Source organism: Phycodurus eques, chromosome 2 (assembly GCF_024500275.1).
Source record: "Phycodurus eques isolate BA_2022a chromosome 2, UOR_Pequ_1.1, whole genome shotgun sequence".
NCBI classification, from domain to species: Eukaryota; Metazoa; Chordata; class Actinopteri; order Syngnathiformes; family Syngnathidae; genus Phycodurus; species Phycodurus eques.
The window spans coordinates 7,206,576-7,227,241 of record NC_084526.1 but is presented as its reverse complement, the minus strand read 5'-3'; the positions used below and the strand labels follow the sequence as shown (position 1 = coordinate 7,227,241).

Here is a 20,666-nt window from a genome sequence, read left to right as displayed (position 1 = left end):
CCACCGAGAGGATACCACGGGGACGACCCAGGACACGCTGGAGAGACTACGGTATATCTCTCGGCTGGCCTGGGAACGCCTCGGGATCCCCTCGAAAGAGCTGGAGGATGTGGCTGGGGAGAACGAAGTCTTGGCTTCCCTGCTGAGGCTGCTGCCTCCGCGACCCGACCTCAGATCAACGGAGGAAAATGGAAAAATGAAAATGGATTTTCTGTTTCTTTTCACATAATAGGCGTATTGTATTTCTCAATACTTCTGTATTACATAAAGGCCACAGAATAGCTTCTTATTGCTATGAACATTAATGATGCCAAATAATTAAATTCCATGATCAATTTATTATTGCACATACCGTATTTGGCTAGCCAAGTCTGAGAGATGCTCTTGTGTTATCTATAACAATGGAAATAAACTATTTGAATTGAAATCATATAAGTGTATATGTTGAGATGTTAACAACTTGGCACAAGTTTATACATTCAATTTCAATATACATTGACCATCTAATAAATACTGAAGTCAAAGATCTTAATTGCAGCATTACAATGAAATTCAATTCAGTAGAACAAAATTCAGTAGAACAAAGTATACCAGCAGGACATACTTCGGGATTTAAATTGCATATTTATAACTCACTTTGCTGTATTATGATGTTTATACATGAAAATATGTCACAATTGGACCTTTCAGAATTGTGGTAAATAAATATCCACCACCCTAAGCAATGAAATGACAAATGTCCATCTATGACTCAAAAGGCACATAAGTGACATACAGTGCTATATGGCATGTCAGAAAAAGTGTATCGTCAATCAGCAGGTTCACGGGGGGAGCCAATTTGCATATTTGAACTTAAACAGATACCATGATTTCCTATTTTAAACAGGCCCAGTGTATTTAAATGACTCCTCCCCTCCGCCACCTTAACATGCACATTTGCTCCTTTCTGAGGCCTCTGCCAAGTCTGGGTTGTTGTGACCGTTCGTTCGGAAGGTGCCGTCCGGGATCCAGGACTTGTCCACGCATCGTTCCATCCTTTTCATGATGAGGTCGAGCAGCACGTCCACGGCCTGGTTGACATTCTGTCCGTTCGCCGCGCTTGTCTCAAAGTAAGGGATCCTGTCGGGTAGCAAAGCAAGGCATGTCATCTCTGGATTAACAGGAACAATAATATGGAGATGGACAAAAAAAAAATACAAACTCAACTGTATTTGTTCACAATACGTGCCACTGCCCTTCTTAGATAACTTCACTCACTAATCTTCCCAAGAAGCCTTTGAAAACACTGCATGCAGCGTTCCTCCATTGGACTATTTGCCTTTCAGTACAGTTGAGCAGAGCAGGATACTTTACTCATGTAGACAAATATTGATTTTTTTTCCAGGAGGGCCAATTTAGCTTGACTCTCTTTTCACTGACTTGGGCAAACAAGTTGGCCTCTGCCTCCTTGACAAACATTTCAGGGAGGCTTGGTGGGCGGGTGGCACCTACCCGTACTTCTCTGCCAGCTCTCGGGGTTCTTCCTCACTCACGGCTCGCTGATCGTCCAGGTCGCATTTGTTGCCGCACAGAATCACATCTGGATTCTCACAGTAGGCATGAACCTGTAACTGGCCTGAAAGAAAGAATATTGATGCCAATCCCAGAGAACCAAAATGTACCTGGAATTTTCAAAACAATTTAGCAAATGGAAATCTGTTCTATCTGGTGACATAGAATTGTAAAATACAGACTGTTCAGTGTTAACGTCAATTAGTTCAAAATGCGAAATAAAAAATATATGAGCTTGCTGACAGGGGAGAAAGAGATACAAAATGATACCAGCATTTGAACTCTAAAGTTTCAGTTGAATTCCATATTGTATGATGTCAGCAGCAATTGCACTGTATTCCTTCTTCATTACTCCCTGAGAATTTCATAATGCTGAATGGTGAAATATATAATCAACATAATCTTCACTCGTATTGTACATTAAGTGCAACAGTAAAAGGACCTACTCATCCAGTTTCGTACGTTGAGGAAACTTTGTTCATTTGTGAGGTCAAACAAGAGGATGAAACCCATCGCATCCCTAAAGAATGCAGTGGTCAAACTCCGAAACCTGACAGGAAGAAGGGATTTAAAAAAAAAAAAAATTATGATTGATTGATGAGACGATGAAGTGTTACAGTAGCTATGAAATATAAGATAGAATACCTCTCCTGTCCTGCAGTGTCCCACAGCTGCATGTGGATCTTTTGTCTTCGACCTGAGGACCCATCAGGACCAGTGGAATTGTATGTCTGTTGAAAACACACATTAAGCCTATAAAAACAATCTCACTTAAAGAGTGTTGGTACAATCGAGTACAGTACATGCTTAATTACATGGCAGCAGTGTTAACAGGATCCAGATGAGCCCGGCCATCTTCTTTTAATGTCTCATTCTGCTTAATTATGGCTGAAGAAAATCAAGGATTAACACAATAATGTTTGTTTACACTTGGAAAAAAAACTGTCAACAAGGGGCCTATTTTACTTTGCTCTGAAGTGAATATTTATTTTGTTGTGGTTAAACATTTTGTCATACAGCTGTCCAAGAATTTGAAATCTTTGTAAGACTGTGGTAAGAAACGATGGACATTTGGTCAAGCAAGTGATTCATTGTGGAAGATGGAGGACGGTAGCATTCAAGAAAGTAAATATTAGCGCTGCTCAGGTGTTTACTGATGGTAGGTTGGTTGCCACCTGCCATTTAACAACATGAGTCATTACTCCAATTGACATGAGTGTTAGAATGCACGTAAAACCTGAGTCCCATGGCCTTAGGAAAGGTTAGGAATGTACAGATAAACAGGAAACAATACTCATATCTTATACAGTATATTTTTTTTACACATTGCTCAGTGAACACGAGAAGAATTTTCAGAATATCACCTATGGTTAAATTCTTGTGAATTACCTTTTTTAAATCAATAATTAAGCATTGGTGTTTACACATTTTGTCACATTGCAACAGACATTTCTGTGTGTGCACATTGACAAATCAATGGCTCACATTTGTAGAAGTATTTTGTAGTATGCTATGCCATAGAAAATATTGATTCTAGAGCACAGGTGTCAAACTCAAGGCCCGGGAGGCAGATCCGGCCCACCGCATCATTTTATGTGGCTTGCGAAAGCAAATGATGTGCATGAAGCTCCATGATTTTTGCTAAGGTTTGTACCAAAATTTCAAATTGTCATACGTAATAAATAATAAGGTTAAGATGTTGCAAGAATTTTTTTTTTTTTTACCAAAACCCTTTTCACAGTAACTTGAACAATAGTTGAACAAACTAATATTCTTGACTTCTGATTTCAAAACTGGCTATCCATCAATTGGTCGAGTCTATATAATTATATGATTAGGCAGTTAAAAACTTTGATGGTTCCACAGTCATAACAGCCCTCTGAGGAAAACCGTAAGCACAATGTGGCCAGCAACAAAAATTATTTTGAGACGCCTGGGGTTCAACAATCAACCGATTAATCGACAACAAATTGATTATCAAACTAATCAGCAACTCTTTTCATAATCAATTAATCATTTAGAGACCTTGTTTAACTCAAAATTATCAAAATCATCGTAATTTCAGCCTCTCAACAGTAAATATTCTCAGATTTGTGTAATCCTCCATGAAAGAAGACTTACTATGTTTAATTAAAATAACTCAAACTCAAATAACCTCAAAATAAGAAATTTGTAAACATCCCCTTTTACTTTGGAAAACAACAATAAAAATTTTATTTTCTGACATGTTAAAGAGGAGATCAGTAATGAATCATAATCACTTTATATTTGGGCATTTTTTTGCACTGTTAATTTGAAATAATATCCTCCATCCATCCATCCATTTTCTACCGCTTATCTGTGTCGGGTCACGGGGGCAGTAGCTTTAGCAGGGACACCGAGATTTCTCTCTCCCCAGCCATTTCATCCAGCTCTTCCGGGGGTAGTAGTCTCTCCAGCGTGTCCTGAGTCTTCCCCGGGTTCTCCTCCCGGTGGGAAGTGCCCGGAACACCTCACCGGGGAGGCGTCCGGGAGGCATCCGAAGATGCCCCAGCCACCTCATCTGGCTCCTCTCGATGTGGAGGAGCAGCGATTCTATTCTGAGATCCTCCCGGATGACCGAGCTTCTCACCTTCTATCTAAGGGAGAGCCTGGACACCCTGCGGAGGAAACTCATTTCGGCCGCTTGTATCCGGGATCTTGTTCTTTCGGTCACGACCCACAGCTCGTGACCATGGGTGAGGGTAGGAACGTAGATCGACCGGTAAATTGAGAGCTTCGCCTTTCGGCTTAGCTCCTTCTTTACCACAATGGGCCGATACAAAGTCCGCATCACTGCAGACGCTGCACCGATCCGCCTGTCGATCTCCCGTTCCATTCTTCCCTCACTCGTGAACAAGACCCCAAGATACTTGAACTCCTCCACTTGGGGCAGGATCTCATCCCCGACCTGGAGAGGGCACGCCACCCATTTCCGACTGAGGACCATGGTCTCAGATTTGGAGGTGCTGATTCTAATCCCAGCCGCTTCACACTCGGCTGCGAACTGCTCCAGTGAGAGTTGGAGGTCACGGCTTGATGAAGCCAACAGAACCACATCATCAGCAAAAAGCAGAGATGCAATACTGAGGCCACCAAACCGGACCCCCTCTACGCCTCGGCTGCGCCTAGAAATTCTGTCCATAAAAGTTATGAACAGAATCGCTGACAAAGGGCAGCCTTGGCGGAGTCCAACCCTCACCGGAAACGAGTCCGACTTACTGCCGGATATGTTAACCAAACTCTGACACCAGTCATACAGGGACCGAATAGCCCGTATCAGGGGGTTCGGTACCCCATACTCCCGAAGCACCCTTCACAGGACTCCCCAAGGGACACGGTTGAACGCCTTCTACAAGTCCACAAAACACATGTAGACTGGTTGGGCGAACTCCCATGCACCCTCGAGGATCCTGCCGAGGGTGTAGAGCTGGTCCACTGTTCCACGGCCAGGACGAAAACCACACTGCTCCTCCTGAATCTGAGATTCGACTTCCCGGCGGACCCTCCTCTCCAGCACCCCTGAATAGACCTTACCAGGGAGGCTGATGAGTGTGATCCCCCTGTAATTGGAACACACCCTCCGGTTCCCCTTCTTTAAAAGGGGGACCAGCACCCCAGTCTGCCAATCCAGAGGCACTGTCCCCGATGTCCACGCGATGTTGCAGAGGCGTGTCAACCAGGACAGCCCCACGACATCCAGAGCCTTTAGGAACTCCGGGCGAATCTCATCCACCCCCTGGGGCCTTGCCACCAAGGAGCTTTTTAACCACCTCAGTGACCTCAACCCCGGAGATAGGAGAGCCCGCCTCTTAGACCCCAAACTCTGCTTCCTCATGTGAAGGCCTGCCGGTGGAATTGAGGAGGTCTTCGAAGTATTCTCCCCACCGAATCAAAACGTCCCGAGTCGAGGTCAGCAGCGCACCATCCCCACTATACACAGTGTTGATGGAGCACTGCTTTCCCCTCCTGAGACGTCGGATGGTGGACCAGAATTTCCTCGAAGCCGCCCGGAAGTCTTTCTCCATGGCCTCACCGAACTCCTCCCATACCAGAGTTTTTGCTTCAGTAACCAACAGAGCTGAATTCCGCTTGGCCAGCCAGTACCCATCAGCTGCCTCAGGGGTCCCACAGGCCAAAAAGGCCCGATAGGACTCCTTCCTCAGCTTGACGGCATCCCTCACTGTTGGTGTCCATCAACGCGTTCGGCGATTGCCGCCACGACAGGCACCGACCACAGCTCCGGTCGGCCGCCTCAGTAATGGAGGCGTGGAACATGGTCCACTCGGACTCGATGTCCCGCGCCTCCCCCGAGACTTAGGTGAAGTTCTTCCGGAGGTGGGAGTTGAAACTCCTTCTGACAGGGGATTCTGCCAGACGATCCCAGCGGACCCGCACAATACGTTTGTGCCTGCCACGTCGGACCGGCATCTACCCCCACCATCGGAGCCAACTCACCACCAGGTGGTGATCAGTTGACTGCTCCGCCCCTCTCTTCACTCGAGTGTCCAAGACATGCGGCCGCAAGTCCGATGACACGACCACAAAGTCGATCATCGAACGGTGACCTAGGGTGTCCTGGTGCCAAGTGCACGTGTGGACACCCTTATGCTTGAACATGGTGTTCGTTATGGACAATCCGTGACGAGCACAGAAGTCCAATAACAGAACACGGCTCGGGTTCTGATCAGGGGGGGGGCGTTCCTCCCAATCACGCCCTTCCTGGTCTCACTGTCATTGCCCACGTGAGCATTGAAGTCCTCCAGCAGAACAATGGAGTCCCCAGCGGGAGCGCTCTCCAGCACCCCCTCCAAGGACTCCAAAAAGGGTGGGTACTCTGAACTGCTGTTTGGTGCATAGGCACAAAAAACAGTCAGGACCCGTCCCTCCACCCGAAGGCGGAGGGAGGCTACCCTCTCGTCCACTGGGGTGAACCCCAACGTACAGGCGCCAAGCCGGGGGGGCAATAAGTATACCCAGACCTGCTCGGCGCCTCTCACCGTGGGCAACTCCAGAGTGGAAGAGAGTCCAACCCCCCTCGAGAGGACTGGTATCAGAGCCCAAACTGTGTGTGGAGGCGAGTCAGACTATATCTAGTCAGAATTTCTCGACCTCACACACCAGCTCGGGCTCCTTCCCTGCCAGAGAGGTGACATTCCATGTCCCTAGAGCCAGCTTCTGTAGCCGGGGATCGGATCGCCAAGGTCCCCGCCTTCAGCCACCGCCCAGCTCACACTGCACCCGACCCCAATGGCCCCTCCCACAGGTGGTGAGCCCATGGGAAGGGGGACCCACGTTACCCTTTCGGGCTGTGCCTGGCCGGGCCCCATGGGTGCAGGCCTGGCCACCAGGTGCTCGCCGTCGAGCCCCACCACCAGGCCTGGCTCCAGCGGGGTGTCCCGGTGACCCGCATCCGGGCAAGGGAAAACGAAGTCCATTGTTTGTCGTCATCATAAGGGGATCTTTGAGCCGTGCTTTGTCTGGTCCCTCACCTAGGACCTGTTTGTCATGGTTGACCCTGCCAGGGGCATAGAGCCCCAGACAACTTAGCTCCTAGGATCATTGGGACACACAAACCCCTCCACCACGATAAGGTGAAATAATATCCTGTTTTTTTTAAATAAGAGGATAGAAAAACAAATCATCCAATTCATTGATAAAAAATAATCAGCAGTCGATTACTAAAATAATAATTACTTGCAGCCCTACTTGATCCTGTAAGGAAACGCAAAGTTTTCCAACAAATATGTTGGGCCGGTTGGGATGTACTAATTTATGTAGAGCACTGTGGATACATAGATAGATCTTTAACGGTCTGCTTGCTCCAGAAGCAGAAGCTGATAACAAAACGAGAAGTAATAAAACAAAAGTAAATACTTGTTAAAGGTCGATGTTTGAATGAGATATTTTGCACTACATATAGAAATGACCTGAATATCCTTTCAAATTCTAAAGGAAAGGAGCAGCTTACCACTCGTTTTTCTCTGAAGTCAATTCCCACTGTGGTGATGAACTTGGAGTTGAACTTGCCATCAGTGTACTGGTAGAGGAAACTGGTCTTTCCCACGCCAGAGTCACCCAGCGCTAGGAACTTAATGAGGTAATCATATTCCCCATCAGACATAGTGAGAGATGAATTCCTACAACACACACAAAATCATCATTTAGTCATACAATAACGACTACAGGAACACATTTAAAAGTAAAACCGGATCATCAGCAAACATTTGTTGCAATAAGGTGCAAATCTTGCACAGGAAGAAGTCAAGTTAATTTTATTAAAACAGTGCCAGCAGAAGGTATCTCAAGGCACTTCACACATTAAGTGTACAGTGGTGCCTTGAGATGCAAGCTTAATTTGTTCCGTGACCACGCTTGTAACACTCACACATCTTTCCCCACTGAAAAGAATGGAAATGCAATTCAGCCATTCCAGCCTCCTTCTGGTGTGAGAGTCTTGGGCACCGCGGGGTGCAGTACAATACATTCATGCACACAGAAGCGAAGAAAAGTTTCACCACTACTGTAAATGACTTAGTAAGATGCAATAATATCAGCTGTTTTTTGGTTTGTTTTTTTATATGCCTGTAAGTACTGTTATATTGTCTGTCTACATGGGTTGCTGTACTGTTTGTATTCAAATAACCATTCTTAAAGCTTTGTAAACACTGTCACATAAATGCTCATCAATGTCATATGATGCATCGTTAGGCCGTCTATCGTGTTAGCAAGCTATCTTAAGCTAGCGGACTTAAACGCAAAGGTACTGTGGTTGTTTTAAATAGACAATGTGTAATTCACTTTCTTTTATGTTGAGTTTGACAGAGGTAAAACAAACAAACTGCTTGAAGTCTCTTCTTTTGAATATTTAGTCACTTTGTCAAACTGCTCCTTGTTGTGAAGTGGGCTGAATTATCTGGAATTTTCAAAACAAAACAAACAAAATTGTCCAAACGACAGCTGGTATCTTGAAAAACACTTAAATGGCTCACTTGTAGCTTAACCATATGCCACATGAGCAAGTACTTGGCGACGTAGCCTGTCTCGGCCAACTGGGCTGAGATGGAGAGACAGAAAAAAACGGACAGGGTCGAAAAAGAGAGAAAACAGGATAGAGGGGTTGAGTGATGAGGAAGAAACAAGACCACAATGGCCACTCATATCAAGAACAGTCCCATGATGACTGTTACAATGACGATAGTGGTCCCCTCCAAGACATAAAAGATTGGAAAAACCAAGACTCTGGAATCTGACTCTTTGGACATATGAAGCCAAAGTCAATGATGGCAAGATAAAAGTATGGAAAAGGAAATGAACAGCTTGTGATCCAAAACATACCACATCATGAGTCAAACAGTGTTATAGAATGGGCATGTACAGCTGCTAATGTTTATTGATGATGTACCTGCTGACTGATGTTCTTAAAGAGACGTCATGTAGAAAGAACGCTCAGTGCGATTCGCCATAGTTGTCAAGGCTCCACATAGCGGAGGCACACTAATTTGATTTAGCGAATGTCACATTTTTACACAGTTGGTTAACTAATTCCAGCCAAAAGAACGCGTGCGTGTGTCATATGACCAGTGCGCAAAAAAGCATTCAAACAAGCCTGACATTCTTTGACCATGAGCCCCCCACTGATCCTTTCATGTCGAGCCATAAGCAGCTTAAGGTCCTTTTGTGTAACCAAGATGCATGGTGAATTCACTCTTAGTGATTGCTAACAGCTGATACTAGCATGATTATGTCCATGGACCAAGACCACCAGGACTGCCTTTTTAAAAAAATGGATGGATTGATGAATTACAGTGGATATAATAAGTCTACACACCCCTGCATTATTATTATCAATGTGACCTAAAAAAAAAAAAAAAAAAAAAAAAACTGTACAACTCAATTGGAAAAAAAACCAGAGAGTGGATGGAAAAGTAACCTGAAATAATGTGGTTGCACAAGTGTGCACACCCTTTCATAATTGGGGATGTGGTTGTGTTTAGAATTGACAAATCACTTTCAAACTCATGTTAAATGGGAGTCAGATGTGGCTGCCACCATTTAAGAACAAGGCTCAATACCCACCTTTTTAATTGATCTTTTAACTCATATTTACTGTATCTTTTACCCATTTCCTTTTACTTATCTCAGCATTTATATTTTTATTTTACTGTTATTTTATCAAATTTTTTTATTAATATGTATTTTATCTTAACTTATCCTGCTTTTATATTTTTAGGTTTGTTATTTGTTTTTATCATTTCATATACATTTTCAGGTTTGATTACGGTAATATCTTTTAGTAATATTTTATGGTTCCCAATGTTTCCTCACGGGGAGCCCTTTGCACTGGGAGTTATGATGGGCCATGGTCGTGGTCCTGTCCTCTTCCTCTTACCTCATAACGGTATTATTTTTAACCTGTATGTGTGTGCGTGTCCGTGTCCTTGTGGACAAGCGGCGGGCGGGTTTATTTTATTTTTATATTTTAATTAATGTAAAGCGCTTTGTCTTGCATTTCTTTGTACAAATAAAGTTTGATTGATTGTCTGGTATCCGAAATTGTTTATAATTGTGACTAGTGTGCAGTGGTGTAGGACGGCACTCCACTGGATTTGGTTTCCTCATTTTGTCTAATGTACTACAGTATAATGAAGTGTCGCTAAAGTGTCATATCAAAGATTCTGCAAACAAAATGTATTGTTGTGATGCATTCAAGTGGCACGTGTTCACTATTAGTGAGCTCATTCACATCGGAAGACAATGCATTCCCTAGTTTCATACGAGCAGTTGTATCATGCATTATCTGTGAAAGTACGTTCTGCCGTTCCAGTAAATAATGCGTGCCATGACATGCCTTGACAAACCATGATCTTATCACTCATTACCGAACTAGATAAATACAATAGGTTAAAGGTTAAAACCATCTATTGTGTACATAACTCGGTCTCATTCAGTGTTGGGTAGCATGTTGGAGGCAGTGTGTGCTTTCTGTAAATGGTGTCTCTCCCTGCAGGCCAGTTAGATTTAGTAATGCAGTATACTCGTAAACTGTCAAGAAAAAGGATTACAACTTGCACATGCAACCTCAAGTGTTTACGACCAGTAGAATAAACAGCAATGGCTATTACAGCACACTGTACATCTACAGTGGATATAAAAAGTCTAGACAAGTTTAAATGCCAGGTTTTTGTGGTATAAAAAATAAGAGCCAGGAAAATCATTTCAAAACTTTTTTTTTACCATTTATTGTGACCTATGACCTGTACAACTCAAATGAAAAAAAAACAAAAAACTTTGAGAAGGGAAGTCAAAAATAACCCACTGAAAAATGAATGTGCACAAGTATCCACGCCCTCTGATTACTGGGGACATGCCTGCATTCAGAATTAACCAATCACAACCACTCATGTTAAGTGGAAGTCAGCACACATTTGTCACCATTTTAAAGTTCAGTTGTTGTTGATTTTTCCTGACATTTAAGTTTATTTTGCATTGTAGCAGAAGCCTGTCGGTTTTTGCTAACAGTGACTTGTTTGGAACTGTTCAAAAATCCCTATAACTTGACTAAGGCCCCAGTTCCAACTGAAAAAAAACAGGCCCAAAACATGATATTTGGCTTTATATAATAAAATAATTCCATTTGAAGAGGTGCATGTAGCCTTTTTATATCCACTGTAAGTGTAACCCCCTTTCTTTGGGCTAGCACGACTCTACAGCAGTCTTGTTATGACTTTTGATGCTGGCCGAAGAAACACGAGTGGCCCATTGTTCTTTATAACCCAAATTTGGTTAAATTGAATTCCCAAAGGCATGAATGTCAAAAAAGCAAAAGCGCTGAATAGCGGAATGACACAAAGGGGCCAGATGTCTCAGAAACTCAGTAGCAATGACTCAATTATACATATCTCCTCTTCAGATTTTAGAGGTTTGTGCAGGTAATATAATAAGTACGCTAGGTTTTCAAGTTCAGTCTGACAGGTGGAGTTGCCCAACAAAACAAAGTCATGCTTGTTTGCTTCCTTTTAAGCACTGTGAAAGGAATGTTAACATGAGGTTTTTAATGTCATTAATGGCAGGTTTTGGAGGTTGTGTTACTCATATTAACCACTGATGATTGTTTTGTCTAGCTACCCACTTGACCGTGTTAGTCGAAAAACATAATGACAGGAAACTGAGCTGGTTCAAGTGGTCCACCATTTTGAGAGTCACTATTGTAGGCCTAATATATACAACCCCAATTCCAATGAAGTTGGGATGTTCTGTTAAACATAAATAAAAACAGAATACAATGATTTGCAAATCATGTTCAACCTATATTTAATTGAATACACTACAAAGACAAGATATTTAATGTTCAAACTGATAAACTTGATTGTTTTTAGCAAATAATCATTAACTTAGAATTTTATGGCTGCAACACGTTCCAAAAAAGCTGGGACAGGTGGCAAAAAAGACTGAGAAAGTTGAGGAATGCTCATCAAACACCTGTTAGGAACATCCACAGGTGAACAGGCTAATTGGGAACAGGTGGGTGCCATGATTGGGTATAAAAGGACCTTCCCTGAATTGCTCAGTTATTCACAAGCAAAGATGGGGTGAGGTTCACCTCTTTGTGAACAAGTGTGTGAGAAAATAGTCGAACAGTTTAAGGACAGTGTTCCTCAACGTACAATTGCAAGGAATTTAGGGATTTCATCATCTACGGCCCATAATATCATCACATGGTTCAGAGAGTCTGGAAAAATCACTGCATTTAAGCGGCAAGGCCGAAAAACAACATTGAATGCCCGTGACCTTCGGTCCCTCAGGCGGCACTGCATCAAAAACTGACATCAATATGGAAAGGATATCACCACATGGGCTCAGGAACACTTCAAAAAAACAAAGTCAGTCAATACAGTTCGGCGCTACATCCACAAGTGCAACTTGAAACTCTACTATGCAAAAGCAAAAGCCATTTATAAACAACACCCAGAAACGCTGCCGGCTTCTCTGGACCTGAGCTCATCTAAGATGGACTGATGAAAAGTGGAAAAGTGTTCTGTGGTCTGAAGAGTCCACATTTCAAATTGTTTTTGGAAAGAATGGGAAAGAATTCCACCTACAAAGCTTCGACAATTAGTGTCCTCAGTTCCCAAAACGTTTATTGAATGTTGTTAAAAGAAAAGGTGATGTAACACAGTGGTAAACATGACCCTGTCCCACCTTTTTTGGAACGTGTTGCAGCCATAAAATTCTAAATTAATGATTATTTGCTAAAAACAATCAAGTTTATTAGTTTGAACATTAAATATATTGTCTTTGTAGTGTATTCAATTAAATATAGGTCGAACATAATTAGCAAATCATTGTATTCTGTTTTTATTTGTTTAACACGTCTCAACTTCATTGGAATTGGGGTTGTATATATATGTGTGTGTGTATATGTGTATATATATTTATATATGTGTGTATATGTGTATATATATATATATATATATATATATATAGTGTGACTGTGAGTGCAAATGGTTGTTTGTTTGTATGTGCCCTGCGATTGGCTGGCAACCAGTTCAGGGTGTACCCCGCCTCCTGCCCGATGACAGCTGGGATAGGCTCCAGCACGTCCGCGACCCTAGTGAGGAGAAGCGGCTCAGAAAATGGATGGATGGATGGATGGATGGATAGTTTAATATAGTTAACTCATTTCACTGCCATTTGAAGCAGTCTAAAAATGTCAGGAAAAGGCCACTACAACAGGTGAACTTTATTTTGGCTTAATCACTTTAACAATAAGAACCTTCTCTGGAGCCCTGAGGTTCTCCGGCAGACCATTCTGTGGTGACTCTGGAGGACCTGAACCACAAGTATGCATGGGTCCACTGTACATATATTCTCTGCAAAACAATGACTAATATTACAGCATCTTACTGAATAGTTTACTGTAGTAGTGGAAGACGAGGTACTACCAGTATTCTTCTTCATTTGTGTCCGCATGACAGTATTATACTGCCTCTCAGTGGCCAAAGTGGGCACACTAGAAGGAGCAGCACAATGTATTGGATTGCTGCATTAAATCATGATGGACAAACTGTTTAATTCTTACAATCTATTTAATTATTTTGTTACTCTATCTTTTTATAAAGTACAATATAATACAGGGTTATTTTTACTCATTAAAAAAACGGGTTATTTTTTTGGTCTTTTGGGGTGAGGCATTTCTATTAATTTCAATGGACAAGATGATTTAAAATACGAGTGTTTTGAGTTACAAAACAAGTATGGTCACAGAACATATTACACTCGTATGTCAAGGCACCGGTGTATCCATATATGCCTTTTCTCTATTAATTTCTTCACTTAAATATGACAATGGTGTTAGACCACTCTAGTTGTCAGTGGCTCAATTAAGAAGGCATGTTTTTGTGATGTGAAAAGAATCCAGAATAACTGTGGGGGGCCTGGGGGGATAATGTAAGCACCTGGAGGACATGCACACTCTACACAGGAAGGTCAGAACCCACATTCAAACCTTGGAGGTGTTAAGAAGTTGTTGGCCTGTGAACTCCCCACAAAAAAATATTATGCATACAACTATGAATCCAATGTATTCTCTGGTTGGATACGTTTAATGCCTCATCAATCATACGGGATCACATTAGATTGTTCATGTGTACCTAATGAGGGATTGAAGCTTTTAGGGCTAAAGTTCAGTTTAGCCACATTTTCTCTGCACGAACCGGATTCCGTGCAGGCTAAGTAGTTCCATTGAAATGGATTGGGGGAAATCTGAGAAAGTCTTCGAGATTTTCCTGCATTTTTTTATGAACGTCGCCAGCCGGAGAAAAAAAACAACCAAAAAAAAACAGCTTTAATCAGTTCAACAAGGAGAAGTGAAGGACCCGCCCTGGGCAGTATTCCAGCTCAGAGGATGCAATCCGGATATGCACAATGTGCAGCACCACCAACTACTGCTTGTGAAATACACATCAAACTGACACTAAAGTGAATTAAGTGCAACAAATAGAACAAGTAATGACCCTCAGCTGGTCCTCATGTGGCTGCAGCATTTATTCGATATACTTGATATTCAGCTTAAGAGCCATGTAATAGTACACTCGGTCCTCACCAGTAGGACATCTTTTGTATACAAGAAGGACAACTACATGTTACTAAAAAACCCAAACGGCACCACTTGAGAACTGTGTGCCATTGGTGACATTATAAAATTATACAGGTTAACACACAGCACTTCATCAGTAGTCCGAGTAGTGACACACAGATGTCAATTAGTGCACCGTTTAGTCTAGTAACGTGGTTGTCCTACTAGTAGGGATCTGGATACAACTTTTTTTCAAACCCACACCGGTATGAGTATTCACTCTTCAGTACTCACGATACTAATACTTTTGAAACATAAAATTTCAATTAACGCAATGACACATTATTGTGACGCACATGATAATTTGCTGATGTGTCAAACCGCCGCAGTGTAGCGCCAACTACTAGCGAGGAGGACTTAATGTGAAATGAGTTAAGTAATAGTGGTCATTGGTCTCGGCAACGTTCACATGTACCTGATACCTCAAAATAAGGTTGGTATCGGCCCGATATCTGGTATCGGTACTCACCCATCCCTAACTACTAGTATGCCAAATTTGTACTGCTCGTGAGAACAAAGAGCGTACTACCGTAATTTCTTGTGTATAATGCACACTCATGTATAATAATTATTATAATAATTTTGTTAGTTTTTTTCAAAGAATTATAATTAAGTTAAGCACTTTATTTGAAGACGTAATACTTTATTTTTATTAACTTGCTCTTATTTTGAAAATCACAGCCCTACTTTTATTTAGTAAATGAAAAAACACACAGTTGTGCTCATATGTTTGATTACACAGGCAGAATTTGTAAGATGAGTACGATTCTTTCAAGAAAACATGACGGGCTAGGCAAAACAAATTAAACTGTCAGGCATTTCAGAAAAGCAATCATTAAACAAACATAACCATAAAGAAATTAATGAAGGTTATTGTTCAGTCGTATTTAAAAAAACTATATTTCACAAATTTTGCCAGGGTATGTAAACTTCTGAGCACAACTGTACATATATGCAGTACCTGTCATACTAGAATGAAATTGTAGGCTACACCTCTCATAACCTCTTGGTGGCGGTGGATATTAGAATGAAATTGTACACCTTCCTCATAACCTCTAGGTGGAGGTGGCATATTGGAATGAAAGTGTATAGCTTTTTCATAACATGGCAGCATACTTTTATAAAATGTGAAAGTTTTTTTCATTTTCCCCTATACCTGTGTATATTATTATACTACTATATATATATTTTTTTTTAAATATTATTATCATGATTGAGTTTTGACAATTTTGGGGGGGTTGGGGGAGGAATGCACATTATACATGTGTACGATGTACGTGTGCGCAATAGTCACATCGCAGGGTCTGCTGCGATGTTGGTGTGTTGTAATATACATTGAATCTACTGTAATATTAAAAGTGACCAGCAGGGGGACTTGTTTGGACATGCTGAAAAGATTAAAAGAATGTAAACCTGCTGCATTTCCTATTTCGCTCTTCAGAATGAAACTAGGCAGGCGTGTGGCAGCTGAGATGCATTTAGGGACACTGCGTAAATGTGTTCTTTTGTAATACAGTCCATAATTGTAAAAATTTATTACTGGGAAAATTATTATTTGTATTAAAATGCTTTAGATAAAACACTGTACTCACTGTGATAATATGGAATTAGTTTTGTTTTGTAAAATAAGAGTAAATTAATTATTTTGTTAATATAGTCAGCCAGAGCTGCGAGGAATGCAAAGTTATCAATGTCCTTTCGCCATCGTTCCTGTCATAATGTGTTGCGTGTTTTTGTTTGCACATTGAAAACAGAAGTGCTGTTTTTGTTTTAATTCCTCATTGTAAAAAACACCATTCAAGCAACAAGGTTTTCCTCATGTTTTTGAGATTTGTAGGCTGAAAGCTGCTGCTGGCTACTAGTGTGGACTGCATGGTTGGCAACAATGGGGAAATGAAATGCCAGTATTTTGATTAAAAGCCCGTCAGCATATTGGGGGGTGGGAAGAACTATGAAATCGTTAGTTCAAAATTTTGAATTATGGACTATGAACTGAACGACTTCATTAATGGAACGGTGTACTGAACTTTGAACTAGCTCGCATAGAAAATGAACGTTCCCAACACCGATCCTGTATTATGCCACATTCCAATATATATCACAGGTTTAAAAAAAAATTGTAATGTCATTTTTTTCCAATATAGTGCAGCCCTATTAGTTACTATTAGTTAGTTAACACTTCACTAGTAGTACTAGTAACATGCAGTTGTCAAGTAGTGCATTGCTTTGCCTCAGTAGTTATATGTAGTTATCTTACAAATATGCCCAAATTGTCCTACTAGTGCACAGAAAAGCCATACACAGTAGTGGAAGACAGTTGTGGGGGGAAAAACATTACTAGTAAGACAGTCGTTCTACTGGTGCACCAAAGTTGTTCTATTAGAGCTCTGAGTTGTCTTAGTAGTACATGGACCTTACGCTATATAGTTTTGATATCCATGTCCATGTACTGGTACACTCTTTGTACTCAATAGTAGGTTAGATTTGGCATATGAGAAGGACAACTCATTACTAGTGAGGCAAAACTGCACTACTTGACAATGGCATGCCACCAGTACTAATACTGACATTATAAAATTCTACTAGTTAACATATATCACTTCATAAGTAGTACTAGTAGTGTGCAGATGTCAACTAGTTCACAGTTTTGCCTCACTAATAACATGGAGTTGTTCTACTAGTATGTCAAAGTTGTCTTACTAGTGAGGAAAAAGAACGTACTAGTACATGGATTAAGCTGGATATCAAGGCTGATAAATAACTAAGCATTTCTTCCATATGAATACCGCTAAATGTTCACGTACTAATCTCCTCACTTTGGCATTTGAGTAGGACAACATCATGTTACTCGTGAGCCAAAAACATGCACTAGTTGACAACTGAGTGCTACTAGTGACATAAAATTATACGAGATAAATATAACACGTCACCAGTAATACTAGTGATGTCAACACAGTTTCGCCTCCAATGTCGTTGTCCTATTACTAGTATGCCAAAGTCGTCATACAGTCGTGGAGAAACATTAGTTGAAGCTAGCTGCAAAACAGATGCGTGACATTTCCTGATAAGCTAACTGACTTCACTCACCGCTTGCTGCTTGGAAGGAAGAAAAACAGGCTCAAAAGTTTAGAAAAAATAATAATAATACAAATAAAAAGTTAGACTTAGTTAGACTGACTCATCCGATGGTTAATGAGGTGAATTTATTTTCCGCGTCACCTCTGAGCCACGGGATGCTGTCATGGAGCCTCGTTGTTGACAGCCACTACTTGGAGCACATTTCGCCGACTAAAATGCGACTGAGTTGAGAGAGAGAAAGCAGCCCCCTCCTCCTCCCCCGCAGGCTACAACTTTTCAATTTCATCACCGCCAGTCTCACTTCAGGGAAACGTTTCTAAACATGCCTGAGAAACACTATTGTAGTACACAAGTTTGCTATTTGGTAACCTGCTGGTCTGACGAAACGCCTACAAGGAGTTTCTGATTGTATCTGCAGAGGACAAACGCCAGCAATTAGACAAAGGAAATAACACTGCTCAGGCACACACCACCGAGTTTAAGTACAAAACAATTCAAACCACTGAACCTCCACATGGAACTTGAGTGGGCTAACTCCATTTTTTTGGCATTTTTGCAGGAGAGAGATTTAAAGTTAAATGGCTGCAAAAAATCTGGGGGATTTATAGCTTGGTGATTTATGTGGCAATTAATAATTACTTGAAATACGAGTTTAATTTGTTCATTGACCACACTCGTATTTCAAATCATCTTTCCACATTGAAATGAATGGAAATTCCATGAATCTGTGCCAACAACAACCAAAAAAGAATTTGTGTGTTTTCTAATGAGACAAATAGCAGTATAATATTACACATGAGGGGGGTGGGGGGGGATACAGTAATGATATAATTAAATACAATTAAAAAGAATGACCTGTTTTTGTCACATTTTGTCCTTCAATTGTGCTGCTCACTCAGGTTGTGCACGTCTGTGGGCAGTAAAAGACAGACTGGCTCAACTCCTCTTTTGACTTCTCAGTATGGCATTAATATTAGTCATTCTTTGGAGAGGATAAAGAATATATGCCTGTGAGTATTGTTATATATGTTGCTGTACCATTTATGTTCAAATATCCACAACACCGCCACATAGTCATAGATGCCAGTTGTTAAACTGTGTGTTTATGGAGAGTGTCCCATTGTATGTTAGCATTCAGGATGCAGAGCCCATGTGGTTACTTTAAATACATGCGTAGTTCTCTTCATTTTATGTTTAGTTTGACAGTAATCTTTAGCTGGGTGTGGCAATATATAACTTTGAGTCTTTTTAAAAAAAATAATATTTATTTATCATAGCTGTCAAACTGCCACTTGTTGTGAAGGAGTTGATTCACCTGCCACCATAAAACGCAATAGCAAAAGTTTGTGCTTGCAAGTCAAAGTAAAAATAAAATAAAAAAATCAGCGGATCAATGGCTTGTATCTCGGAAAACTTAAAAGTCAGGTGACTCGTATCTCAAGGCACCATTATACAGGAATGGTGGTTTTGCTAAAATTATAATTTGTTCCAAACCTTTGTCAAATCTATCGATATTTATGTAGGACGATCAACAAGTATACATTTCTGAAGCTCAGTTTCTGAGATCTTTTTGCAGCAAGTGAATGAAGCCTGGTTACTTGGGTGCAGCCATCTTTGAAATGGGAGCTGGCCCAGATGTTGCGCTGTGGCTCACTAATGTGCCATGGGAGATCAGCGGGGGTGCAATTTAATCTGTCCCAAAATTGTTATTTATTAATTACAACTATATCTTTTTTATCTATCTATCCAGCAGTGTATATGGTCAGGCAGAACAATTGCTTTGTGTGCAGTATAACTCCTCAGAACAGAAAACATTTGTTTGGGATTAATTAATGGCATGTGGGTGGCATGGTGGAGGACTGGTTTGCACATCTGTCTCACAGTTCTGAGGACCTGGGTTCAAATCCAGCCTCACCTGTGTGGCGTTTGCATGTTCTCCCCATGCCCATGTGGGTTTTCTCTGGGTACTCCGGTTTCCTCTCACATCCCCCACACATGCTTGGTAGGTGAATTGGAAACTCGTAGGTGTGAATGTGAGTGCGAATGGTTGTTTGTTTATATGTGCCCTGCAATTGGCTGGCGACTAGTTCATGGTGTACCCCGCCTCTCGCCCGAAGATAGCTGGGATGGGCTCCAGCACGCCCGCAACCCTAATGAGGATAAGCGGTATGGAAAATGGATAGAAGCGTGTGTGTGCTGACTTACTCCCATTTAACTTCAGTTTTCATGGGATTGCTTAATTCCAAACATATTGACATCAACCAGTTATAAAAGGGTGTGCACACTTGTGCAACCAGATTATCTCAGTTTTTTTATTTGCCCTCTAAAATATACGTATATTTTTAAAACAACCTAGAAGTATTTTAAAAAGGTTGGTGACCCTCTGTTGTACAGTAATTATACTTTACAAACCCAGTTTATTTCTTGTCTTTTATGATTTTTATACACTATCCATCCATCCATCCATTTTCTGAGCCGCTTCTCCTAACTTGGGTCGCAGGGCGTGCATGGAGCCTATCCCAGCCATCATCAGGCAGGAGGCGGGGTACACCCTGAACTGGTTGCCAGCCAATCGCAGTTTTATACACTACAGTGCTATTTTTCTTGGTTTCTGAAACGGATTAATGGCATTACAGTTCATTTCCATGGGTAAAATTTATTTGATGTAAGGAAGTGGATTTGAGCCTGGTCACAGGAAAATTTAACTCATAAGTGGAGGTACCACTGAATGTTGTTTTTGTGACATTTTTGTTTGGTGGTGTGCCATGAGATTTTTTAAATGTAAAATATTTCTCAATAAATGTCGGGAAACACTACCCTACACAATACAGTACAGGGATTGTTTCATAAAATCACTACTACAAATAATGACAACTGATTT

The 20,666-nt window shown here is 41.3% G+C and overlaps 1 protein-coding gene across 2 annotated transcripts; it reads right to left on the bottom strand.

The window, feature by feature from the left end:
• Positions 1–318: 318 nt before the first annotated feature.
• rab27a (RAB27A, member RAS oncogene family) lies at positions 319–18,143 on the bottom strand. Of its 2 annotated transcripts, none has more exons than XM_061700946.1 (6): positions 17,927–18,143; positions 7,541–7,709; positions 2,197–2,282; positions 1,998–2,101; positions 1,492–1,615; positions 319–1,119 (listed from the first exon to the last, which is right to left on the bottom strand). In XM_061700946.1, the coding sequence occupies exons 2-6, from the start codon at positions 7,691–7,693 to the stop codon at positions 924–926; spliced, it is 663 nt and encodes a 220-aa protein (XP_061556930.1). In that variant the 5' UTR covers positions 7,694–7,709; positions 17,927–18,143; the 3' UTR covers positions 319–923. The 2 variants fall into 2 exon arrangements, with proteins under 2 accessions (XP_061556930.1, XP_061556922.1); XM_061700938.1 differs by having other exon boundaries at positions 17,795–18,142.
• Positions 18,144–20,666: the final 2,523 nt, after the last annotated feature.

Coding starts and splice junctions, on each gene's coding strand:
- rab27a (XM_061700946.1), bottom strand. CDS start 7,693: ATGTCTGATGGGGAATATGATTACCTCATTAAGTTCCTAGCGCTGGGT. Junction 1,616..1,997: donor CAACGTACGAAACTGGATGA/GTAGGTCCTTTT, acceptor TCTTTCTTTCAG/GCCAGTTACAGGTTCATGCC. Junction 1,120..1,491: donor GAGCTGGCAGAGAAGTACGG/GTAGGTGCCACC, acceptor GCTACCCGACAG/GATCCCTTACTTTGAGACAA.